We start from the raw sequence: 27,548 nt of genomic DNA, 5'->3' as shown, positions 1-27,548 counted from the left end.
TCTGGAAGTGTCACCCTGCGTTTTTAATGAATCATATTTAACTATAGCAGTTAATAAAAAACCCCAAAAGATAAATAATAAAAATAGTCACACTCTGGCTGCTTAAAAAAGGGGAAAATCCTTTAAAATCATGTAAAATAAAACCTGCTTTTTGTAAACAGGCAATACTGAGTAAGCAGGAATTCATGGTCCCGTTTAGATGTTAACTGTACTGGAATATTTGAATGAGGATTGATCATAGGCCTAAAATATGCAAATACTTCAAAACATATTCATAAATAATCATTCTTTATACATCATAATTGTTCTTACTGCATGTCAAAAACATGGACTTCTGTACTCCCCAAGAAAGAAAAACGAGGGATTATTTTTGCTTTTGGCACAAAAAAGCAAAAATAAAGAGCCGGCACCACCCTTAAGGGAGTGCGTGGAATCCTACCAAATTGGTCTTTATTTGCCTTAGCTTTATTTTTTTACAAAAGTCTTAAATATAGGTTAATATGTAAACACTGTGCACGCACTGAGAGTTTGATCCTGGCCTGTTGAAATCAATGGCAAATTTCCCATCAACCGCAGTAGTGCAAGATCAAGCTCCCCGTTAGGATGGTACGTACGAGCCTCGAGTCATTGAGGGAGCCTCAGATTCAGGAAAACGAAAGCTCAGGTGCTTCTTTTAAAACCAGTTGCTGGACGAATCAGACTTTGCGCCGAAAACCTTCCTGCACATGTCGGAGTTTTCTTGATGGAGAGGGTATTCGTTACCTGCCAACAGTTCTGCTTTGCCCCTCCGCGCGGTGTAACGTCTGCCGGACGGCAGGCTTTCGTACTTGGTCACGTAGTGCCTGTAACAACACGATGTGGGGGTCCAGCGTTAACAAATTTATACAAAATTTGTACCCTGTGCGTGGGACTAGAGAGAAACGCTTCACATACAGATGAGGTTACACTTCCACAATGTGTAGGTATAATCAGAAGGTGGTTTAGTATCTGCAGAATAACAGATGCTGTTTTCCTAGGATTTCCTGGAGATCCTGGAGCTCTTTAATTCCCCTCAGACTTTGCATCTTTTGGAGCAGAAAAGCCTGAACAGAAATCTGGCACAGGCTCTGCAAATGTTATCACCCTTAGGTCTTAACAAACAGGGATCAGAAGGGGCTAGTAAATCTGGCTTCTCACGTGGCAATGCAATTACTGCGCTTTGCCTACCAGAAAGCATCTTTTTAACCTTATTTGCACCTTGTTTAAACCTTGTTTAGCTTTCAGGAAAGTTGGTGCCTTAATAAAATATGATAGAACATGACGGTTGCAAGAACTTTACACACCAGGTACTTTTGTTGACACTAGTAAATAGCAGATGAAGAGAACTTTCAACTTCAGCTGGTTTATGTCTACAAACTTCCTCTCTCGAGAGGGTAAGAGAGAACTACAGCTGAACTACAGGTTCACGTCGCCGTCAGAACTGACCATACACAAGAGGACCGGTGTCTTGCCACTTCACTTAGTTTACTTGCAAAACCAAATTAGAAAATTGGACTAACGTGCACATTCGGAGCAAGTTGTGATCTTCAAAAAGCTTCTTTCTGACCCTCAGGGGTGAGGGACAGAGAAGAATGGGTTAGCAGAGAGTTTGGTGTGTGTAACAGCCTATGCTGCACCTGACAGTGTTTAATCTGTTGTTAATCTCTCATGGCTGTGAACATCACAAGTTCCAGATTCAGCAGCTGGCTGGAAGGACACATCATAAGTTGTATGTTCTTATATCTTACCTGAATGGAGACTCAGCTCTGTCCATCTGCATACAGACTAGAAATGGGTACTGTGAAAACTGCACCGTGGAGATGAAGTCTAATGTCGTTTCTACTTCCAAAGCGGTTTCCATACCAGTTTTCACAAAGAAGGAATCCACCTCAGTGTTGCCAACTGTAAACATAGCTATCCTGCAAATAAATGCAAGCATTACAATTAATTCAAAGCACATTAAGAGGAAAATAAATTACAGTCATACTATCCATATATAAAAGCTGCCCTATTCTTCAGGTAAATGTATATAAATTCAGATGAGATCAATGGGATCTGGTATTAGCCAGGTGGAAAGGAAAAGAGAAGTACAAATGTTCTCCAATGTACGTTAGCTGTTATTTGAGGTCTTTAATATTTAAATTCTTCTCACTGGGACTGCTGGGGCTCAGGAGCCTGAGCTATAGCACACGCTGGGAGTATCTCACCGGTTCTTGATGTTGGTTTTGGATTCCCTGTACCACAGGCTGAACTCCATCCCTCCCGCGATGTCGATGGCCAGGCTGCCCAGGAACTCCGTGCTGGCCCTCGGTCCAGACTGCAGCTGGATCTCCTGCAGCCATCAGAAAGCACAGGTAACCCCGTTACTGACCGCACACCTTGGGGGTTTCCTCACCCCCCCTTGCGCTGCCCTCATGCCACTTGTCATTTTGCAGAAACAAAAAGGAATAGGGGGCTTTTCTGAAAGTCAGATTGAACTCTTCACTGGAGCAATGTGGGCCAAACCCATAAGCTAATACACCTTAACTGCCGCTGTGAAGTTGCATTTAATGCATTTTATATCAACCATCAAGCGTGCTCGTAGTTTCTTGAAACCTTTGCGGCTGGACTGGAAACGCACCATGTGGAGTGTGTTTCGGAAGTGATAATGTAGCTCAGGGTCATGGCAGCTCATTGCTTTTGACACACAGCCAAGATTTTAAGGTTCACTCAGCTTGGCAATCTAACTCACTTTATATAGTTGTCCTGCTTCCCTAAGAACTAGCGGATTACTTCATTCTTTTAAAAGAACCATTAATTTGGGGAAAGTGTATTTTTATCATGTCCTTTGTGTACGGGATGCTCCCTCCTCTTTCTCAGGGGGTTTTCTCCCTCCTCCCGAGTTTCTGTGACTGTGGTATTCTCGGCACCTATAATGCTGCAGGCATTTGTGGGATACATGAACACCCAATTTCCTCCCCCTTTTTGGTGTCTAGGCACCTTAAAAGCACAGTGGTTCCAGCTAATGCTGTCCCAAGATTTAAGAAAGAAGTAAGCAGAGACAGTCTGGTTTCCTAATCCCTATGGCAAGGAGCAACACGTGGGGAGGTTTTTACTCAAAGCATTAAAGTTATCCTGCCGTAGTTGAAGACCTGGATAATTACGGTGGCTGTATATGATTACTTCATCTTTTAGGGTAGAGAAATGATCTGTGAAACAGTCTCTTTGGAAGAACCAACTTGGTAGTCAGTTGCTGCTGAAGAGGGCTTGAGATTTAATGTAAGAATGCAGTGGGCTGGCTGTGGCTTATAAACTCAGCACGCCTGCAGCAAATGGGGTTAAATTGTGCTCTGGTTTCTTATTTTCACTCAAGTAAATATCATGTGTTGGAATTGCGGTCTTTCTGAAATCAAAGGGAGTTTTTCTACTGACTGCAATGAGGCGAGGAATACTTTCCTTGTTGGCCTGTTTAGGTGTGGAGGTAAAGCTTGTTTTACTTTCTTTTACTTTGCTTTTAATTGGGACTGCCTTGGTGGGTAGCTGTTAACAAGCGAGAAGGTAACAGTATACGTTCTGGCAGAGACATGTACGTGCAACCAGAGGAGCAGATATTTTTAGATGCATTGTCAAATTGCACCTAATAATATTAGAGCAGGCTTGGTTTCCAATGGCTGCACAGCTCAAGGATTTAAAGGCTACCTAGAACTAAGGCAGGTTGGTCACATAAACCAGCAGAGAAGCTAAGGAGCACTTGTCTTGTGTTTTACTAGCTCATCTATTTCCTTATTTAGCGCTCAGTCCTGTCCTTGGCCTCATGTGCAAATCCAGTGCAGGCTGATGGGAGGTGTAAATCACAGCGACCCAGCCTCCTCAGGAGCAGTATTTTGCTTTCCCTTCCTATTTTAAGCTTTATGTGTCACCTGCGGTGGCAAATGTGATCTGAAAGTTCAGAATGGGTAGTTTTGTCACGGTTTAAAATGCTGAAACATGCTGTAAGTAAAAAAAGTGTCTTTATGTACTGCATTGACAGTACTACTGTAACGTAACACAGAGACAGCTGAACCAGGAACTTCTTTGGGAACTGGCCATCTTCCACTGGGCTCTGGCTTTCGAATGCTTTCTCTGAACTATTAATACAGTATTTGATTTCTCTGTGCTTCTGGCAGGTGTGTTGCCTAGGAGAAATATTAACACTGCTGAACTTTAATGCAGGTGATTTAGGAGTCTCCAAAACGGCTTCATAAGAGCTGTTTATTTTACAGAGGGAATTGTAACTTCTGGACAGTTATTCTTAGCCCTCAAACACCACTTTGAGAACTGGCAATGGCTGTAAAACACACTCTGATTTCAGTTTGTGGAGTTATGCAAGAGAATAGTTAGACGTGGTGGGCAGGAGTTTAAGCTTTGGAGGCAATATTATTAACTTGGAAATCACTTCTCAAAAATGTGGCTATTGTGATTACTGCAGTTGTTAATGAAAGGAAGCTATTTTCAAGGGGGGGTAGATTTGACAGCACTTTGAGTGTGACTCAGCTTTGATTTCTCTGTGCAAAATGATCCTTTCAAACAACAATAGGAGAGCGGAACTTTTCTAGTATTTAAGAATCACTTTTCTCAAAATTGGGCTGTGCCAATGCAAAAACTGCAACTCAAATATTTCATAAGCTCTTTGCTGACAATTCATTTGCCCCATTTTTAAGCTCCAGTCTTGGCTTCCAAGCCATCCTTTCGGTGTTGGATCTCAGCTGCGCTCTGTGTATCTCGTGTTTGGTTTTCACCTGGTATCACAGAATGGGCACTGTTTCCCATGCCTGCTTTTCTTCTTTGACAGAACATAAATCCACGTTTGGCTTGGTTGTCTACGCTATGAATTTGTAAAGGGGCTTATGTTCTGGGAAAGGCTGGTGCATGCTGGCCAGGGAAAGTGGAGGTAGCACTCAACTATTGAGAAGCTTGATTAATTATGGCTCTCTTGCACTGTTTTTGCTCAGTTCCAGTGTTATGCCATTCACACTTCCATTCTAACAGTTTTCTGCTAGAGTTTGAATCACAATTCAAGAACTTGACAAGTGAAAGCATTTCTAATGAAGCTTAACTGGGTTATGTGCAAGTGCCCAAACCGTGTTGATGTTGCTGTTGACCTGGAACGTAGCAGTAAAACCATTCTTAGAAAGATGTGATGTGTTTAAAAGGCAGCTCTGCCTGAAGCTGCGTTCAACAGCGCTTTAAACAATTTTTTGCCTTTCTGGGGTACAGAGGTAAGAACAAGTGCCTTTTTGGTTGTGAATAGACGCTTCTAGTCATGTCCACTGCTTGAGGCCCAAGGAGCTTCGCCAGTTTGTACACTACATGGGAAGCCCTCTAGGCTTATATACCATTATAAAGGGGCTGAGTTGGGTTCAGGATGGGGACAGCTGTCATGTGCAGGGAGTCTTTCTGTGTCATTTTGATCAGAGTGGATTTTCTCATCATCTGCTATTGGCATTTTCTTTCACCAAGAATTAAAAGGGAAAAGTAGAAAGTAAAGTTTGAGCCTGCAGATGTTTCATGACCTGACCGCTGCTGTTAAACCCACTATTTCTGAGGAGATCCCTGCTTGGGAAGAACAAAAATATCAAACCAAATGCTGGCCCTGCACTTTCAGAGAGACATGTAGATTTTTAGTCCTCCAATAATACATTATGTAGCTGTTTATATTTGTATATGAATCTATACTTAAGCATAAAATTAACAGGCCATTTGGGGTGACAGTTGCATATAAACTGCGTAATCCTCATTTTAATTCCTGGTTCTGCCTAGCAACAAACATTTGAAATTTGGAGCTCTTAGCATTGTTCCTTGAAGGTTCGTTATCTGGGAAAGCTTGAGTGCCCTGTGATTCATTCATTCACTACCTGACAGTTATTGCCTAATTGGATGTAAGGTCTCTGGACAACTTGTGGAGAAGAAAACTTAGGTGGTCGCATGGGACAATACTGCATTACAAGAAACTGTGGGAGGGGAGGCCATGGCTGACAGCAATATGAGTTTTCTGTAGGAAACTCAGTTGGATTTGCCTTTATTCAGTGTTACCTAGTTTTCTACAATAATATCTGTTCTCACCTTTGTTCTAGATTACTTTTCATGTAATTTCATTCTGTTGTTTGATACCTGTGACATTCTATTGCTCCCACAGTATGAGAAACCTGCGTAACATTGGTGAGGCTTATCAGTATTGAAAAGAAAGCAAATAAGATATCCTGCAACATTGGTGTGGGGGAGAGAGCACCTGTGGTTAAGAGACAGAAAAAGAAGCAAACAGTGTGCTATTAGTACCTGTGAGTAATCTGTCAGGAGGATAAGTCCTTTCACCACGCTAATGAGATCTCCAGTTGCTGAGAACATTTTAGACATTAAATCACCGTACCCTTCGAAAAATGTAACTGGCCTGAGCTGGACATCGAACAGAAGGGCTGACATGCCAGCAAAGGAGTCCAGGTTTTCCTCGCCTTCATCAGGAGTCGCAGCTATTATGGACTCTAGACCTTGAGCTTCAAGCACCACCTGAGAGGCAACAGTGATACAGAATCCATTAAAAAACTCTGCCTGATCCAGGCTGTTAACAACCCGACACATTTGCTTAATGTCTGAGAGTCTAATTTATTAAGTTGTAGATGAAAAACCATGAGGTTAAGACTTAAGGGAACTAGGTAGAGCAGCTAGAAAAATGGAAACTAAAATAATCTCACAACGTTTTTCTTCCTTTTAGATGCAGGCAGAATTTGCCCATACGCAGCTCACGATCCTGAGTCTACTTCAAACAAATTTTCCTTTATTCATATGACTATTTTCCTCAGACATTTGGGAAGAAAACCCAAAGATGTTCCACTGTGCAGTTTTTGTCCTGCAGAAACTTAGGAGGGTTATAATATTGAAGGTATCTGCGTACATTTGATCTACTCCTTTTATTTCCATGCTATGTTATACCTGAAACACAGGACTTTATTTTACAAACTCACATAGCTTTTACTGCTTACATCAGATAAACGGGATAGGCTTTGGCCAGAGACAGAACTTGATAGGTGATATGGAAATAAGCACCTGTGGTTTTGGTTAGGGCAAACATGAGCCTCATTGGCTGTTGTGGATTTCTTTTTCCCATTATTGGTTTGTTCTCTGCAAACCTTAGGGTCTTAAGCACTAGTTGAATTGATTTAGAAGCTGTAAGAAGAGGAGCACATACTGGCTTAATTTTTGTACCATGTGGCAGTTACCTGGATGGCATGAAGTTCAGAATTTCTATCAAAAATATGGATGTTCATGTTACTTCTTCTTAAAATGCCGGAACCTGAATAGAGGATGTCAAGGCCGTATGTGGATGATACATCAGGACCACCTTAATTAAGAAAGAAAGAAGGTACCTGTGACTAAACTAGTGGATGAATCAAATGTTTGGGAACACAAACAGGGTTAAAAGGCAGTTTCATGGTTACATACGTGTAATATAGCCAGAGTAGGCAGAGGAGGAGCCTGGCTTGGAGAAGCGTTCATAGTTATGAGCACGCATGTCCTTCAGAACTTGCCGAACTATTTTGCTGTGGTATTTCAAAACAAGCAAACAAATGAAAACACAGAGACACAAAAGCATTACAGTACTAAATGTATTACTGGTCTGTAGAACTGCTGAATTTGAAAGAGGGTGAATGTCCTAGTACAAAAGAAGGTCTTCAAAAACCCTCACATTTTCTCACTTAAAATCTACCCTAACCCAGAGTCTTTTTTCCAGTTTCAGCTACTGCCTGGAATCGTAGGTAGAAAGGCAAGCAAAGGTCTTGCTTGAAAATCAGTGGTGTTGAGAAGAGATATTTTCATTATTTTTATTCTAGTCCTGTGATGTTTAAAATTTTTCTGGTTCACTAGTTCTCAAAATATAAAAGCAAGGGCCCCACTGAGAGAATTAAAACCAACAGATGACATTTAGTGCAGTAATGCAAGTTAAATACCTAATTCTTATTTGTACCTCTGAAAATGTGACTAACTATTAAATGAATGCCATTGAAATGCAGAGGTTTATTCTCAAATACCAGCACTTAAAAGTCAGGCATCCTTTTATACCCTCCTTAAACTTTACAGTAGTATTTTATGAGAACCTGTGTATCCTTTGGGTTTCTGCAAAGGAGTAAGGATGAGCTGTATTTATTTATACTGAATTTAATGTACCTTGAAGGCATTTCGAACCGAAGTATATCTTGGATCATGGAGAGCATGTACTTGGTCATTTCCAGAGGCAGTTCACCTATGGAGAGCAGGATGTTTTTCACCTCCATGTGGGATGGGTTACTGTTTAGGATGACAGCAGCTGCAGCAGTTCGCACTGTCTTCTCATGGATTTTACGACTCTGGTGGTATATCCTGTTCATTGTTTCCTTCACCTGGTCAGGAAACAGACTATTCAGTCAGTGCTCACACAGATGACTGGGCAAAGTACAGATTGGAATCTTGTTTATAATATCAGCTTAAGCGAGCTCCATAGCTAAGGCTCATACATAAGGATATATTTTCAGCACCCTGTTTTTCATGGTCCTTTTGGAATGTACAAGACATGTATATCTCAGTGACCACATGAGCAAGTGGGGCATCTGTTATGTTCTCTCAGCCACAGTCCAAATACAGCCTTCCACACTGATTTTCACAGCGGGGCTGGAAATAAGTGGGAGTGCTATGATCAAAACACTGTGGCGGTGATAAGATCAAGAGTGAGATTTTCTTCACTGCTAAGGGAAGATATATATAAAAAACCCAATAAATCTTGCAATTTTCATTTTCTAGATAGTGCCTGTGGTGGCATCATGTCCCTGAGAAGGTTGTGACACATCTTTGTTACAGATAAGTCCATGGAGAGCGTGTGGCCCCAGTGACAGAACGGCCTCCAGCATGTTCATGGCAGGACCTCACGTTCCGCTGGTTTGTATGTGTGCTCTTACTCTTGGAGTAGCATCTTTAAAAAGATTGGGACTGACAAATCAACTCTGTGAATTTATACTTTATGTTTAATACAGTCCCTGCACTCATTTTCTTACCTCTTTGGTGAGAAAAGAAGGATCGTATCTTTGTAAGGCGGTGACAGCAGCAGTGCTGATGGGACCTTCTTCTGACTCCGCATACTTCAGAAGCACTGGAATTGCTTCGGGAAGGAGGGCGTTCTTCAGCGCCAGCAGGTACATCCTCACATTGTCATCTTTCTTTGCCTTCTCCAGTCTACTTAGAATCAGTCTTTTGGCTTCCGTAACAGCCTAAAGAAAATCAAGAGCATGTTTAACTGGTGATCATAAACCCACCTTTTGCCCTTGCGGAAGCAGGAGGGGCAGAGCTGCGTTGCAGCGTGGTTTTGTTTCAAAGAATCGTTGCACAGGGTTAGCAAAACCTGTCATTTGTAAACTGTATGTCACTGGCTTCCTTCAAGCATAACCAAAGTGGCTATAGGCACAGTAACACTTGGTCCATAGATGTATCATTTGATAACTCCTCCTGCCCTGATTCAAGGACTTCAGAGGTCTTAATTGTGGAGCCAACATGTCCCCACTAAAAATGACAAGCGAAGTATTCTTCAGTGCTTTATAACATAATGTTATGAATGTCTGGTAATTAACAAGGGAAGGAAAAAGGGATTCCTAAGGGCCCTGCAGGTGTTCTTTGTCTTTTCAGTAGTGTGCTGCAAGCCTGAACAGCACAGATCCAGCAAGCAGCAGTGCCTTGTCTGATCATTCTCATCCTCTGTCACCGGTCAGTCCATGATGAAGGTGATAGCCCTCCTCCTATCCACATCTGGGGCAGAATTGAGTACTTGGACCAATGAATTTTCTTCACAGAGCTGAAATAACCTAAGGTGATTGCAGATATTAAATAGATCCTGAGTCTTTCAGTGTTTCTCTGAGGACATGCAAAGCTTTTGGACAGGTGAGCACAAGTCCTGCCTCTGCTGACAGATCGGGCAGTGAGAAAAAGTTCCGTCAAACGAGGGAAAATTAGGAGAAATCCACAGATTAAAAGCCTAGATTAAAGCCTAAAGCTGCCAAAGTAGATGTCATTATTATTATTGAAGAAAAATCCTCTCCCTATCAAACGTAGGAGTTTATGGGCTTACTTTAAAAAGGGGGAATATGTTGCCCGTGTCTCTCTCACTCTCCCAGTAACACCAGCAGGGATCCCTCCCATGTGTTGTAGCCCAGAACTTGGCCAGCAGCGCACAGCAGATACTCACGGGAAGCTTGCAGCCTCCTTTGTCACACAGCTTTCTGATGAGCGCTCCCATGACAATGACAACAGTTTCTCTGATTTCTTCGTTTGCAATATCACCCTTGAACTTATCCTGTTATGCAAAAGCAACGCTGTTAGTCTCTCTGTCTAAATATGACGAGCCACAGTCTGTAAGAGGCTGAATACCCTCCCTCATTTGTTGTGACCATCGGTGCATCGCAAAGGCAGCGATGACCCCACTCAGGCTCAGCAGAGCACTGCTCTGTCATTAAATATCAAAACCAATCGCTGTTTTCCCCTTGAGTTACATTCGGCGTTTCAAACAGTAGATTCATTTTGAAGCTATATATATATTTTTTATGGTTACAGGACTTTGATAAGACTTTTCATCCTCAAATTGTTTTGCTAACGCTCAGAATGCTGTTTGTTTTCTCAGTAGTAGATTTCTTTCCTCCCTTGACAGGGATGATGAGGCTCAAGAGTATTAAGTCCATTGTATTTATCTTGTCCTTTGACTTACAGTTAAGGATTTCAGGAGCATTTCACTGGGGTGAGAAGCAAATCCACAGGCATAGAGGAATCGCTCCTGCAGGACAGAAGTGCTTGCATCCTTGAAGTCAAGAAAATCCAGTATGGCCTCAAGCGATGCTGGGGTCTGAGCGGAGGTTACAGCATCCACTATCTGCGGACTACAAAGAAGTGGAAATGAACATATCGTTGTAACGAGCTAGAAAATACTGGAAAGACTTTGCTGCATATAGAAAGAAAGTAGTTAATGTGCTGAAAGAGCTGTTCGTTGCAGGTAAGAGACGGAAATTATTGCTCTCGTTGGAAAAAACTGTGTGCCTGAATTCTTCTGCTTCAAAACGGTAGATGAACTGCAGAAATTAATCATATCCATGGATAGTAATATTCGAATTTATGTAAATATAGGACAAAAATGTATTAAAAAGCAGAACTAATCCAGAATGTCTTATAGTTCACAGGACAAGGTTGTAAATGGAAAGAAGTGTTTTATTTCTACATACACAATGGCAACTAGAGAACAGGCTCCTACACTACCTGAGTTACTCTCAGTTTTATCTCTATTGTTAACAACTGCTATAATTTATTTGAAAGGTCCTGATTCTGAAATGCTTTTCAAGCCTAGGTGTGCATGCTGTTCATATCCAAACTAAAGAGGGTTTCAAAACAAGCAACAGGGATGAGAACCTCTGGGTAAGCTACAAAGCATGTTTGCCTTGCATTGCAGATACAACCTTGGTGGCTGAACAATGTGCTGCAAATATATTACACTACAAAAAGAAACACAGCTTTACCAAAAGAAACAAGAAAGACAAGTCCTTTTCCTGTAGACAACACTGCATACTGGATTTGCATTGCTAGGACATCACCAGAAGAACTTAATCTGTTTCCATGCAATTTGCCCTTCTGCAGCTTTAAGTAACTTAAACCTTTTGAAAGCTTGTTCATGATGACTTACAGAAGTTCTTTATTTTCACTTCTAATAATCTGCAGTATCTCCTCTTTCGTAGCTTTTCTGATGCTCTGAATAAAGGACAAAAAGCTTCTTGCCGCTTCAGCTTTGGAAAGTTTTTCAGGGTTCATATGTTCTCTGATGCTCTTCCAGTGTTCAGAAAGCTGCAGAATAATGCACATTATGTCAAATCTCTCAGATTGTGGCTTCAGTTCTCAAAATCAGACTTAATAAATACAGGTATGTGGGGCAGCTATTGCTTAAATTAGCTGAAATCCAATAGATTGCTGATCCTTTAGCTAAGTATTATTTATGATATCCCAGCACAAATATCTTTGAAACTTTTCTATAGCTGTCTCTCTTCAAACACTTCAGTATTTTCCTATTAATGTACATTCTCTTAAATGCAAACTATTTTTTAACAAAACATGGTTATTTATACTGTAACTTGAATAAGGTGAATTCTCTTCTCTAGCAAATATATAGTGCTTTTCTGGTGAATATGGTGTTTGCCTTCTGTTCTGATTTTCTCCTAAGTCAGTTTTTTTAAAGTGGGAGATGCACAATCTCCAATTCACAGTTTCATCCTGTTTTCTTAAAAGATGGTAATTTTTAAGCAGTTAGTGTGGAACAGTCATAAGTGTCCGATAAGTAATTTCCATTTCTTATCCATAAACCTGCATAAGACGGGGAGGGATTTGCGATTACTGTACCAAATGACAGGTAAGATGGTATTAGAACAGGTGTCGGCTTCTTCCTATGTTGTTGCTGTATTTATTCAGCACATCACATTTTTGACCTGACTGAGCCAACATGGTACCAAAGCACATTTATCTGTCCTTCCAGCTACACTCTCATAAGAAACTGCTGCAGGTATTTTGACCTTTTGTCTCTCACTTGCCTTTGACTCTATTATCTCAAATTATCAAGAACATTCCTTGGTGAAAACTCAGCTGTTCTTTGCAGCAGTGTTTACTGCTGTTTTCCTGAGTGGGAAATAACACTAGCACCCATTTGACCTTTAGGAAAATACTTCCCCTCTTCATGGGTTTTGTATTAGGCAATCACACTTGAACCTGCTGGCAAATAGAAGTATCATTCAGCAGTACAGAGGGCAACTTCCATCAACTGTAACAAACAATAATTAGGCAACAATGATTGAGACATAGGATATTTCCTGAGGATTAATGACCAGCTGGGAGGAGCTGGTGTTCCGAGGCACAGATGGGTCTGTTAACCTCAACTGGTGATTAGCGCTTAGCACCAAGGTCAGCGTGGCTATTATAAGCTGAAATTGGATAAACATATGGGGCACTTTCTATTCCCCCTGTTGAAGTTGCGCCATAGCCTGGCTAAAATCTCTAACCTCATTAATCCTGTATTTTGCCCTGTGCAGAGCCCAGCTGTGTGGGCTTAGCTTAGAGATGAGCAAGGTGGGAGATATGAGCTGGAGCCACCTCAAGCAAAAGAGACCAAGTCTTCTTCTTCAGGGAGTGCTCCAGCCATTCCACTGCCACAAGGAGCAGCTGCCATCTCCTGCAGTGACCGTGACTTTGGATAACAGCATTCACAGCTGACTTTTGTGTGGGGCCTCGTTCTCCCGATGCGGATGTCAGGCAGTTTGGACTGAATACCCCAAGGATTCAGGCACAGACACATGCATGTCCACATGGCAACTCAGAAACAAATCTGTCTCTCTGACAGAGAGATCAGACCTGAGGTCTCGTGGGCACGCTGGGAAAATTCAAGCCAAATCAAGAGGTCCTAAACCAAGCAGGAGTTGGTTTTGAGTGTCAGTGCCTGACAGCTGCTCTACCAGCCTACAAAGGTTGGCTGCCCAAGGCAGAACAAACCCACCTCCATTTCAGAAGGGGCAAGAATCCATTCCTGTGGGAACCATGAGCATAACAAAATGTAAGAACCGTGAGCTCCTCCGAAAAGAGCATCCGTTATGGTATCTACACACAGAAATCTAGGTCTAAATGTAAGTGTAAATGTTGGCCATAACCTCACAGGAGCTGCCATCTGTGAGGTGGAGATAGTAATGGTTATTTTAGCAAATAGTAATGGTTATTTTAGCAAATTCATAAAGATAGAGGTAAGACCTGTTACGATTTTTAAAGGGTTTTGAAAATGTAAAACTGCAGGGTATACCATGTCAGCATGGCATTAATGTATACCATGATATATAGGCACCAAATGTTATGTTGCTGCTTTGGATACAGTGTTCTGTTTATAGACCCCATCTTTTCATAGCAGTTACTGTAAAATACAGTGAGAAAGCAGGACTTCATTCTCATCGTGCCATTAGGTTTATAATGACATAGCTCAGACCCCAGGCGGTGCTATGGAATCATACCCTATGTTTATTATCTTGGTCTGGAAATTATAACTATTAAGACTTTTTTTTCTCCTCTTCTCTGCAGCTCAATAAGCATTAGACAAGATAAGTTATTACAGTGCAATGCTACTTCCAAGTAATTAGCGCAAGTTCTAATATAGTAAGGTATTTCTGCTCATAAGAAGTATCTCTGGAGGATTAAAATCATGTGTGCTGAATAGAAGCCTATCTTGCTTATCAAAAACTGACACAGAATAATAATCTTTAAATTAATGTTCCCATTCTCTGCTAAATTCATTCCACAATGGTAATAGCATTAAAACTGTTTGCTAACAATCACTGTAGCAATTTATATTACATTATGATGAATAGTATCACTAAACCAAAAGATGGTGCATTTACAGTACCAAGCTCTTAGTAGTCTTTAGATGTCTTAAATATAGAAAACAAGGTTTTGTTGTTGGTTTTGGTTTTGTTTTTTTTCCAGGGTGAAAATGAGAACAGTAGTGGACTTGGCAAGAAGACTGCAGTCCCGTTTTATACTTATAAAATACCTATAAAGTATTTTAAATAAAATACTGCTTTCAGGCTCAGGCAGTAAGAAGAGGCTAGATATATTACTAACAAATGTTTAGCCTGCCTAAGGAATGGCTAACTACCTTTAATTTCTCCTCTATGACAGAATTGTTCATAAACACTGGCCAGACATCTTCAAGTCATTTCCCACTCCATCACCCAGAAGAAATAAGCTCCTGCCAACTCAAGGTTGGCAAAGATGAGATATAACAAAAGAGTCTTGTATTTTCTAGTGGCCTTGAGAAATACTGCACCGAAACTTTGAAAGGGAGCAAAAACGTTGGTACTTTCAGAGGTAGATTTTCAAACACCCCTGTGTGGTGGAGCACCTTTGCATCACTACCATGTTCCCCAGAGCATATTATATCACTATGTTAGACCTCTCCTAGTGGGCTACTTGGACAGAAACTTCTTCCACGCTTGTTCTGTTCAACTAACCGGCCCGAAGTCCAAGGAGCCCACGCTTACTTACCGAAGGACACTTCTTGCATTTGGATTCGACTGGCTCTGCTACCAGTGACATGGCAACGTAACTGGAGTCCAAGTTCTTCACAACATTGGCTGCTTGCTTCTCAGCGATCAGCCCTGGGCCAGCTTGTACTGACTTGAGTTCCAGTCTCTGCCTGTGTGACCATACAGGGAAGACGTGGTCAGCAAAACCAGAGAACACAGACTTATCGAAGTCTTACTTTAAAATGTTCAGAACATGGCAAGTCAATGTCTTTTTTAAAGTAACAGAAGTACCTAATACCAGCAGAATTGCTGCTAAGAGGTATGTGGTATAAAACACCTAAATAATAGACTTTAGAAAGTTTTATAGTACCTGTTAAACAGCCTTCAATAACCATATACATTCTGAAAGGTTTCATATATTTGTTCATAAGATCTGGAAAGTGAGATTTGAATGTATAGTTTTTAAATATCATAATACTAAGGAGGTGCCTGAATCACTTATCTTGTATGAGTATCTCCAGACTTTCAGTGTTTTAGAGTCTGGAGTCTAACGCAGATCTAGGTTTCATGGTTCTTTCCTTTCTGCGCAGCAGATTTTGTATTCTATACTTCTGAACTTTCATATACTAGAAATGGAGAGAAATGGAGATCCATTTGAAGTACTAAAAAGTGAAAAGACACAGAAATTGAACACCTGCAAAAGTAATGTGTTGCTTATAATATTTTGGCCAATTCCAGCTGTTTCTATTTAATTTCTTAAGAATGTCATTATTTATTATTCGCAGTATGGTAGAGACCTTAATCAAAATCGGACTAGGTACCATATGGATGCAAAAGACACCTAAATCCTTACCTGGAGAGTTTAGAGCCTTAGATCTTGATGATATAAGACGTATGTATTTGACCTGACTTGAACCACTAGTCCTGCTACTATCAATGACAGCCAAATTACCCAACTTACTTTGAAACTATTTTGGAACTTGTTTTTCGTCGGTAATTCAGAAGGAAAACAATATTTTCTTCTGCCTTAATGGATTTAATGAAACTGTCTTCCAGCACATAAATTGTGGCAGATGTGGCTTTTGTATTGACATCTAAAATCTGAAAATAATTTAAAAATAAAGCAGAAAAAGGACCGATCAATAACAACAGAATAGGAAAAGAGCTCACATTGGGGCAAAACTCATAGTGAAACAGAGCCAGATAAGCAAAGTGCATGTGGGTTGGCAACACCTCAAGCTAAGCCTACAAAGCACTTAGAAGAGCATTTAGTAGTAGTGATGGACCACAAAGGGCTTTGACCTTCCAGGCAAGCCTGACAGGGCTCCATTCAGGTATCAGCATCTCGCCCGGTGTTTATTGTGTACACTAAATGCTGTGACCTAGTTGCTGGGAAGGTGACAATTGTCACTATGACTGTGATTGTATATAGTGTTTTCCTCCAAAAAAATAAGCAGCCTTGCATTGATTAAAAATTCGGTACAGCCAGGATAAAAGTGATGTAAATCTGCATAGAAATTAAAATATGTTATGGATGAGACTCAAAAATTATGAGAATTGGTGTGCTGCACTTAATGTCAGCTGAGCCAAGTTGGTTTGCACAAGAGGAGAATCCATTCCATGTTCTGCGTATGGGTACTCCATATCAAATTTCTGCTAGTAATACCACAAAATGCACATGCAAAATTTGCTTTCTGTAATGCCAGAAAGGACTTTGGAGAAAATTAGTAATAGCTACTAAGGATATATTTTTAAATAGGCAGAACAGATTGTATTTTGTTACAGAAATCATACCTGGTTGTGGCTGGTAAATCCTTGTTTTTCTATTTCACAGGAGTCCAGGGCTTTTATTTTAGTCACTTGATCTTGCCGCACATGGTAAGTAGTATTGCATTTACCAGATATGTCCACCTTGGAAAAAAGGGTTAAATTAGGACAATTGCTTGAATTTATCTTTGGAACCCTGGAACACCTTCCAAAGATGAACCATTTTCCCCACTGTTGGAATCTTTTCCATGAGATGCTGCACTGTTTGGGCTTATTTACCAGTTTTGAAGTTATCGGTGTTTCTAACTACCTGCTTTGGATAGAGAGAGGTACTTTTCATTAGATAACTATAAAGGAAAGTAACAATGTTTGTTTAAACAAAAAAAGTCAGGAAACACATAGCACACATTAACATAGTTAAATTCCAGCTTTGCCTATGTGGACAGTTGCAAAAATTTAACAATATAACACAGTTTAAATGGATGTGGCTAAACCATTGCTAACTTTGTGTAGATACCGGGTTTGATTTTAAATGGTCTAATCCATTGAACTGAGTTTAGGAATCAACTGACTTTAAACATCAGTACAATCAGCCTGTTTCTCTGATGACGATGATCTTGCAGCACCGTACCTCTTGGGCAGCACCGGAGTGCAGCTGTAGCTGGAAAAGGCTGGCCAGCCCTCTCTTGATGTTCTGAGTAAAAACAGGTTCATTTTGATAGGAGTAGAAGTTTTTGACCTGTAGGAATGAAAGCCAACCATATAACAAATCTGGTTAAGTGATAAAGGAATCGTGAAGATACCCCATAGAAAAACTGCCTTTATTTTTTATTTGGGCCTATTTAAGCAAACTGCAGGGTTTGCAGGGCCTGCCAATAACACTGCAAACGTTTCAGGCTTTAGCTGTACCTAAATACGGTTTCAGCACAGTGAGCACCTTTAATTTGAAATGGGAAACTTTACATAAATTCACAAGGGACTAATTTTACTGCATAATCCTCAAATAATCCCTCCCCACACGCACGTAATATCTGTTGCCCTTTAATCACAGATTACAAAGACACAGAATGAATCATAGATAAATCGCAGTTAGAATGATTTAAATGACGTGTCAAACACATCACAACCTTTGCACAGGGTCAACTGTTTGTGCTTGAGCCTCTCCTCTGGTAACAAGACTTTGCACCTCCACTTTGCATTCGAAGTGCTTTAAAAGTGCACTTTTTTTCAGGAACTGTAAGTACAATCAGTGTGTTATCTTAGGGCAACCCTGAAAAGTTAAATCACTGTACCAGGGATGAAAGTATCACATCACAGAGAAATCAGGAATGGAGGGTGCAGACCCTATTACCTGAGAAGAAGCCCAAGTTTTTAGTACTACATCTCAGCGTGTGAACTGCTTAATGCAGCCGGAGCAGATGTATTTTGACCGTGTTCTTCTGATACCTCTGCCCTCAATAGGGATGTGTACAGTTGGGAGCCAGTGCTGTCCCGTTTCTTTTTATGTTGTGTAAAACTGATGACAAGGCTGAGTCTGAAAGCGACTGAGCCAGGCCTGGGAGCAGCTGCGGTTCAGCAGGCTGAGCTGGCGGCCAGGGTATGTGCTCAGTGCCTATTTACAGCCGGAGGGAAAGATCCTGCCGGGATAAAGTGTCACAGCCCTCACTCCGCTCCGCAGGAGAGAAAAGGGAGCGTGACCTTCAACCTTCCTCGCTGCGCATTGCTGGGGCTGGGGACCCCGTGCAACAAGCAACGAGAGGGTGAAGAAGCGTGGAGAAGGAGGCAGAAGCAAGCACGGCCCCAGCCTTGCTGCTCCCTGGCCAGGGCTGTAGGCTGAGCGCAAGGGGACGAGTGAGCGGCTCTGCAGGGAAAAAGAGGGGGAGATGGATTTACTTGAATCCCCTTTGAGCAAAACTGGGGCTCAGAGCTACAGTTGGGGCCCCTGCGGTGGGACTGTGCTTTGTTGGTCTCTCAGGGCAAGCTATAAAACCCAGGCACACACAGACACTCCTATTCACTGTCCCTTCTCTTCTGAGTTTTGGAGACAGTTCCCAGTAGGGCAACAATATGAAATGCTGTTTCAGCATTAAGCTCATTAACTTGGGAGCACTGAAACTGCAGGTGATACTGAAGTAAATAAGCACATCAGAGAGGTGGGAAAAGCAGTCATGCTAAAGTATTTGCTAAGGGTTTAAAGTGATTAACACTGTTCCTCACAGACTCAGTATAACCCCCCTCATGACAGGCTGTATCTCCTTTTCTGCTTTCAGACCTTGGATAAAATCCCAGCGTCACTGAAGTCAACAGCACAAATCTTACACAGCAATTATGTGCATATCTGCATCTGTACCCATATGTTTGTGGCCAATCTGCTGTTTACGTCGATCCTGGATGGTGTTCTCAACACACAAGAGTCTTGGGCTGGTAGGGCCCCTTGTACAGGTAAATTACAGTCTGCTCTAAACTATCTTATCTTGTATAGAAAGATAAGACATGATGGCATATCAAGAACACTGAGAGGATAGTGAGTTGGTAAATTCTCCAAGCCTGTAAGAAAAGATTTGTCTGAGGTTTCCTCAGAGACTGAATTTTGAAAGACGAGGTCTTACTTTTCCACGAACTAACTCAAGAACCATGGGTCTCTGTAGAGCGTCCAGATATTGTTTCCCGATTATCTTCTCTGTGCTTTTTCCTTTGAAGATGTTTTTATCAGCTGGACGTTCATTCACATTTTCAACTTGAACATCTCTTATCTAGCAAAGTAAAAACAAAGAAAATGCATGTAGAGAGCAGTCTAGCATGGGCCTGGATAGACTAAATCACCTAATATATCTTTTTTATTTCTTAATTTCTAGTTCTCATCATTAATATTCCACGATTACTATGTCTATGTTTTCAAAAGAAACCAGCACTCACTGCTAGCAAAATAAGTGGCAGAAAAACTCACCATAAAGCTAAATAGAAAATCTGCTTTGTATTTAAAAATTACATGATTTGCAGCTAGAACCAAGGACTTCAGACAACCTGATGTAGGTGCCTGCACACCAGTTGTTTAAAACTATAGAAGCTGTATGAAGCTACTTCAAAATATAGGAGATATTCTGAAGTTCTGGCTTATGATGTTAGATATATTCTTGTGAAGTCTTATTCCACAGGGATCAGCTTATCAAGGAAGCTGGTTTCAGTTGCTGAGACTAGAGAAGAATAAAAGATTTAGATCATCTTTTGAAAACAAGTCCATCAAGATTCTGTTAGCAGTTCGATAAATACAGAAAAGATTTGGCATGTTTAAAGTTATCGGATGGCATTAATTACCGTAACTTTGACCAACTGGTCACCATCGTTGTCAGGATTTCTCCATAAGAGGTTGACATCCACAGCAGAAGAAATCCGGTAGCCTGCACTTTTCTGTAGGGATGCTTTTGCCTGATCAACATACACTTCAGCTGAGTAGGCAAATTTATATAGCTTGTCATTATTTAAGCTGGGTCCAGTAGTGTGCCCTGTTTGGAAAGCAAAAAAACAGACTTAGTGGTTTAAAACTGGCTGATATATGTTGTTTTCTCTAAAAAACACCTTTAGAAAAATTAAAATTGCAATTGCCAACAAAAGATCTATAGGTCTGTTCCTGACACCCTTCATTATAGAGGCTGTCCCACTACATCAGCTGGGGTTCTTTTGTTTAAGTTGACACTAATCTCATATATTTACAATAAGAACAAAACATATATTTTTGTTATTATCTCATATATTTATCTCATATATTTATCTCTCATATTTATCTCATATATTATCTCATATATTTAAAATAAGAACAAAATCCTGTGTTCTATCTCTACGCTTAAATAAAGAGAGTCAAGTTCTTTACCTGGGTATGTTAGCATCAGAAATTAATCCAAAATTATTTGGAACTCAAACCACTGTAATTAATCATGCAGTTTTTGTGCTTAGCAATTTGGAATGCACTGCTGTAATATGTTGGAGGCAACAGAAATTGTCCTCTGCACCTCTTGCGTGTTTATTGGAAATCTTTCCATTGAGAGCCTTGGCCAGGGGTGACATGAACGTAATGAAGACATTGGGAAAATATTTTTTAGATTAAATAATTAAGTGCTTGTTCTTTAAATAATTGTCCCCAGGATCCTGGGGTCCTCTGCTGTTAACTGATGTATTTTAAGGGATGTAAAAAGCCAAATTCTAGCATAAATGCAACTTGCATAGTCCATTTAAGGTGCCATTTCTATCAGAACTAACAACAATTCAGAGAGACTGTTCCCTCCCTAGAGATTCAGTTGCACTCTTGTTAGTGTAAATGCAACCAGTAGTATAAAAACAGCTAAGGAAAATCAATTTATTCTTAAATACCCTTTAGATATTTTGTCATGAAGGGCACACATCCCTTTTCCCTGCTTTCAAGGGCTTCCCACCTCTGGTGTGAGTGGCTACAAAGGTCTCTTCCACACAAGAAAAGCTGATTAAGTTGGTTTGTAGAGGGAAGGGAAGGGAGGAGAAGCTGCCTGTACTCAAAGTGCTGTTACATCTGCAAAGTAAATACACACACAGTGACCTTAGGTGCTGTCTCTCACACCCCAATGCTGCACCGCTGAATCCAATGGGAATTTCTCCACGGAGTTCAGGGTGTGTAGAGCAGAGACAAAAACTTCACAGCAGAGTTAATCTAAGCAAAGCAAAGTTCTCTCCTGCGGGAGATGCATCTCAGTCTTATGACAAGTACAGGGGGGAAAAGAATAAGGAAAAAATCTATCGAAATATGTCAGGCGGGTTCTTAAGCTCACTGTAATGTAATCAGTGTGTCTAAAGTCCCTTGCAGAGAATCAACAGGCTATCTTGACTTATGTCACGTCCCTCAATGTTTTATTTGACTCTGCTAAATACATTTTAAATCACTGCGTCGGTAAAAAGGAAACCCAAAATCTTCTCTTGCTTCCCTTTCAGATTTTAAATCCCAGTTGGGTAGATGCACGGTGTAGTGTGAACACAGCTGAACAGGTATATTCTGCAGTGCTCCAAGAGTACCCAAGGCCCTTTTCTGGAGGTTTTGCTCGCTTCCTTCCCCCGGTCACTCGGATGTCATAGTGGTAGGTTAAGCTCAGTTTCAAAGAACCTTTCCCTGAGGAAAACAGTGACCACACCAAGTTTGGGCTGCAACTTGACTAAACTGGCAAAGCTGCCCAGAACTGAGCTGACTCACACTTTACAACAGCTTTACACCAGGTTTGGTAATCGCAGGGGAACGGCTTGTTTGCACGTGAGGGCTCAAATCTGCGACTATTGATTGCTTTGCAGAGAGGCTGAAGCATTAATGCTGGCACGGAGCTTTTCTGGTGTTGCATGTCTTGTGTGTCTGCTTCAAAAAATGTCACCAAGAGGAATACAACCCTTACTTTGCATTTACTGAGAATTTCCCAGCCATTCCCCCAATTCCCCTTACTCCTGTTGGCTTTAAAGCCTCTGGAGAGCAGAGGGTGCTCAGTGCCTGAGCCCTGCAGGGACACCCCAGTTCCTTGCAGCCTCGGAGCTGGTTGCTCCCTGGTTCCAAACGTCCTCCATTTGCAGCAGAAGCGTCAGTGCTCGTGATTTAGTATTGACTGAGATTTTACAAATGCTGCCCACTAGGTGCTTTCTAAACACAGAGGGTGACACAGTTCCATCTAAAGATAAAAGGTGGGGGGGAAAGCACGGCCAAGAAAAATGATACGGGTGCTGAGAGACGTGTCTAATTAGTTAAGGTGGATGTTTGTGGTTTTGTTCCCTCTCTCTTTTCATTCAAAAGCGCCTTTCACCTATGCTTTTCCACAGCTCAACACATAGACCTTTTTCTTCCTTTTACAAGAATTCCTTCCCTCTTGCTCCCTTTCAGCATTTGCTTGTCCCCACAAACAAAAGAGCTGTTCTCTCCTGAAAGAAACAGAGGAGCAAGTGACACAGCAGCTACTTGAAAGTGTCATGGGAGAGATTAATAATTGCAAAGCATTTCTGGGAGCTAGAAGAACTTTAGGTTCTGAAAGCTTTCACCGTTTCATACGTGGAAAATGGTGCAGGAGCCGGGGCAGAAGACGCTTTTACTTGCAAAACTGGTGTCAGTGGATCACAATGAGAAATAGCAGGATGAGGCCGTACTGAAGGCAATGGGGAAGCCAAGAGAGGCAACTGGAGAGTGTGCTCAGTTTGAGAGGCGAGTGGGATATTGGTGGCCAAGGGACACGGTGTCACTGCCCAGAACCGGTATTCAAAACAGCATAACTAAATTTTCTTGACACCTTCCATGAAGAAAACACCAGCACTATTTAAAAAGTATTATTCCTGCGGCTTTCTCGTATAAACTTTTCTTACAAAACAAAAGCAACAAGCCTGCCTTTAGAAGCTCCTTCCTTTTTATTCTGGGATCCTTGCTGCCCATTTAGCCATTGCCATTTCAGCTGGTGGCAAATGTCCCACTGACGGAGAAGGGAGGAAAGATGGACACAAAGTCTGCAACCGGCCTTGCTCTCTTGGGGTCAGAAGTGCCTGCTTTCAAGGTGGAGTGTATAGCACATAGTTTGACTAGTAATGTTAAGTGTCTGTCATTAAGGGTAGCATGCCAAGTCTATAATTAAATCATGATACTGTATAATACAGAAGGTTACACTGCATGAGTAGAGACAGCTGTCAAGTCCTGTGCCTTTTATTAATACATATGGCATGCACAGCATGTGCGTCTCTAACTACTTGCTGGCTCTACCTTCATAAATTATATTTGCCACTGTTTCTGATACCGGATAGCTTTAAAAACCAAAACCCATCCGCTTCTTTGAAAACATTTTTCAAGCGGAACTGCAGTAGGGAAGCTTCATGTGTGCTGATCTGGCTGACTTGAAAGAATATTCCTTCAATATTTCCCAAAGGCAGGATGGCCTGGTGGAAAGGGAAAACACACATCCCGATCCCAGCTCTGCCACTGAGGCACTAAGTGGCGTTTGGGCCAGTAATTTAGCTCTCAATCTCTCTGCACAAGGGCAGAGCTGAAGGGAGGACTAATTAATGAGAAAATGCTTGCTCAGTACCCTGGGGGTGTAAAGTGATAAGCAACTTCACATCAAGAAGGAGCTTTGCTTAATTGATATTAAGGAGACGCTGAGAAGGGCAGACACCAGAAATGTGGCACGTCGATATCTAGCTGTAAACATTACTTGGCAGTCTCGTGAAATGCACTCACGGGCAGAGGAACTGCCTGCAAACTTCTCTGCTTTGTAACTCCTGTCCTAAGAGGGTGTGGAGGCAGGGAGGAAAAGGTTCCTGCTCTCTGCTTACACAGATAGTGTCCTGGATCCCCTGCAGCGACCATGAGAGCACTTCTACAGCCTTTTTAAAGTTTCACTTAGGATGGTGTGCCCCGCCCCCGCCTTCATCATGATGAGGACATCCTCGTTCAACTAAAAACTGGGTGTATGCCCATGCTTTAAGGTTGCCGCTCCTCTAAATTTAATATCAGATTGTACATGAAGGGCGTCTACTGAAGACACCTTTCCTTGCTTCATACGCTGGCACCTCAGAAGTGGGCAGTCTCCAGATTTTATACCCTTGACCTTTGTCAGGACACCTGAGTAAAGCCCTGCTCCCAGGGCTTGTGCAGACATCCAGGTTTTCATGCCTTGCTGCAGAGTGAGCTCCCCATGAAATTAATGGGATGCTTGTTACTGACTCCGGTGGTAGCTGAGTCAACCGGAGAGCCCTGAGCGCTCTGGCTCTGCTCCACCAGAGCACTTTGGTGTGTTTAACTTCTGACCATGTGAACAGTCCCTTTCAAGTCGGTGCCCCCACAGCATGTCCTGACTAAGCAAGGTGAAGATCCCAGGTCTCCTGGCTCATACCACTCGCCCTGTACACCTGAAAACATTGTCTTCTCCATCCCCCTGCCGACACGAATGCTGCAAGCACTTAAATCATTGCAATTCCTAAATACATTTTGAATTACTCAAGGATGGACGAGTAAAGAGGTTAATTTTTAATGCAAAATAGATCTGCGTACACACGCTGGTTATGCTTTTGCTGAGCCAAAAGCTGAACCAAGCCCGGTACAGACCTACCTTTAACAGAGGCTGAGTAGGTGGAGATGATACAAAGGAATAGCACGGTAAGAAGGATCATGCTGGACTCCCCCGAGCTCCTGCCTGCAGCATGAAGTGTGAGGGGCGCCTGCAGAGAGAGCCGCCGCGCCGGCCACACTGTTTATCTAGATGTAGTAAAGGTCAGATTCCAAATTCCACACTCAGGTACTAAGTTCATCAAAGGACTTCCAGTTAATTATTAAGAACTAAGGTTACTGGTGGTTTCTACCCCATTTTATCGATCCCCTTGGCTTTCATTTTTGAATACGGAGCCCACACGGCCACGTTTCTGAGCGGGGGAGCCCACCTCCCGTCCTGCAGGATCAGGAGATCCTGCCACTCCTCCTCTGCCTCAATGAAAGAGCAATCGGGTCTGTTGCTGCCAGGGGCCAGATCCTGACCATTGTCTCCACTGTCTTGTTTCAACTCTGTGATCAACCCCAGAGGCAGATGCTTTTTAAGGATCTTCCTGGAAGCAGAAGTACATGGGATTTACCAGTGCCATCCCAAAAAGTGATGCTACTTTGTTACAGAGACTCACGTGCAATCAGTTCCTTCTATATTTTATCATACCAAATAAACTCTCTTGCTTCACCACCTCCTCTGAGAAGCCCATGGCCGACTAACCCAAGTTCTTCCCCATTTAACCCAAGAGTAAATCCCAGGCCGTCTTGCACTAAGCCTCATGGCCACAGGGCTCTGTAAAGGACGTCCTTGTCCCTCAGGTGACAGTGGGGCAGCAGGTCACGTCCCCCCATGCACATTCTTTGTCACAGCCTGCGAGTGGGCACCATCTCCCTTGGCATATGGAGCCTTCCTGGCTCTGCGAGGAGGGAGAACTTGGTCCTGCTTGTAGAGAAGCCTGTGAGCAATCACTGCTCTCCTTCACTCCCCTTCCAGAGGCTGCTTTAACAAGACTGTGAGCTGCAAACACCCCAACTGTTGGTCTGACATCTGGAGAAAAGCGATTGTCTTCTTCTTATACTCTTAGGACACAGGAAATTTATTTCTTCCTTGAAATAAAGGGTTTTTTTTAAAAGGACTCTCTTAGACACTAGACTATCAGAGCCCAGACTCCCTGTTAAGGTATATTAGTGTATCTCTTTGGACAGCACTGTAGTAGTGCCAATTAAAGAAGGAGGGACATAACCATTATGTAAAGATGTGCATACATTCCTATGTGTATATATGTATATACATACCCATAACAGATTCTTCAAATGTCTTAAAAATAGGAGGCCTGAGCCTCACCTCAATTATGGCTGGAGAAAATCAGCACTGACTTCCTTGAAGTCAAATTACACCAAAGAAAGAGATGTGCCCACCAAAGTCCATCACACGTAGAGGCTGCAGGATCAGCCCCTAACGTACACCTCACACCATGCTGGCGTTATGTACCGGGGTCAAAGTATTACTGTTGCTGCACATTCTCCAGAGTCCAAACTATAAGGCTCATATCTTTATATGACCTAATAAAACTAATGAGATTTCCTCACATTTTCTGAGGTCAATAAAGGTCTCAATTTTCAACTCAAACTTTCAGCTGTGTGCACCAAAGCACCCAAGTCCATTTTTGCCCTGCAGCTGGTGCCAGTGGGCCCCAGCTCCCACTGTTTGGGTGAATAAGACACCCCCATTTCTGCCACGGGGGATGGAGATGCCCAGCCAAGCTACTGCCTAAACGTGAGTTGTGCCTGTCACTCACCCACAGAAAGTGACGTCTGTGTCCACACCTGAGCTCCACGGAGTACCCTTTATCCGCTTTCCATACTCTGCCCCTTGACCTGCAGAGCTGCTTGTACAAAATGCTTTAATATACAGCTTTAAGCCATGGGGTGCCGAGTTTGTTCTGTTGCTGGGGGCGAACTCACCATTTGGAACGACCTATCAAAATAGTGAAATGCAGTTAGGTGGCTCTTTCTCAACATTTGCGACTCCTCAGGGCTCAGTTTTGCTTTGTCACCACTTGGTAGACTTCAGAAAACATTGCATTACCCTGTGTCGGTGTTTGAGGACAGCACTGAGCAACAGCGCTGCTTCGGAGAGTGCAGTATAAGGAAAACAGGTTTAAAAATCGAAATGCATAAGCAGTTTCTTCATTCTAAGAAAAAGCACATCTGAATATTATGTGAATTTGTCAGATGCCTTTTTACTTTTTAAAAAAAGCAAGCAAACGAAGGGGCTTCTATCAGTAACTGATCTGCAGTCTTTTAATGCCCAAAGGAAAATATTCTTCCTAGGGACAGTGGTACATTCAGACTTGTGTGATGCTGGCATGCAAGGCTAGATATTAATAGCAACGTGTGAGGTTTTAAATAGATGCTAGCAAAAGCAAATGCAAATCTAGCTATTTTAAAGGTAATGCAGGGCATAGGAACCACGAATGAAACAAAATATTACAGCAAATACTAAATACCAACAGCAGCTAAAGGTCAGCGTCTTACTATAGTGACACCACAGTTTTGTGACTTTAACATAGCCGTAGTAAACCTGAAACCAGCACTAAAACTGAAAGAGTGTGTATATCTGGAACTAATGAAACTTGAGATAAACATTGATGCAGATGAAAAGGGTATTATGGTAGCAAGCACTC

At 42.0% G+C, this 27,548-nt stretch overlaps 1 protein-coding gene across 1 annotated transcript; it reads right to left on the bottom strand.

The window, feature by feature from the left end:
• Positions 1-673: 673 nt before the first annotated feature.
• Positions 674-24,995, bottom strand: MTTP (microsomal triglyceride transfer protein; the record flags this gene model as incomplete). The annotated part of the gene is made up of 18 exons (XM_080343923.1): positions 674-842; positions 1,767-1,937; positions 2,226-2,350; positions 6,313-6,540; positions 7,251-7,372; positions 7,474-7,571; positions 8,197-8,408; positions 9,057-9,269; positions 10,238-10,345; positions 10,754-10,922; positions 11,717-11,874; positions 15,100-15,250; positions 16,042-16,181; positions 16,875-16,991; positions 17,479-17,586; positions 19,457-19,600; positions 20,163-20,350; positions 24,935-24,995. The coding sequence occupies 18 exons, from the start codon at positions 24,993-24,995 to the stop codon at positions 674-676; spliced, it is 2,682 nt and encodes an 893-aa protein (XP_080200049.1).
• Between the last annotated feature and the right edge of the window lie 2,553 nt (positions 24,996-27,548).

This window comes from Nesoenas mayeri (genome assembly GCF_963082525.1).
Source record: "Nesoenas mayeri genome assembly, chromosome: 4".
NCBI lineage: Eukaryota > Metazoa > Chordata > Aves > Columbiformes > Columbidae > Nesoenas > Nesoenas mayeri.
The sequence above is the reverse complement of the archived record's forward strand: the minus strand, read 5'-3'. Positions and strand labels throughout refer to the sequence as shown.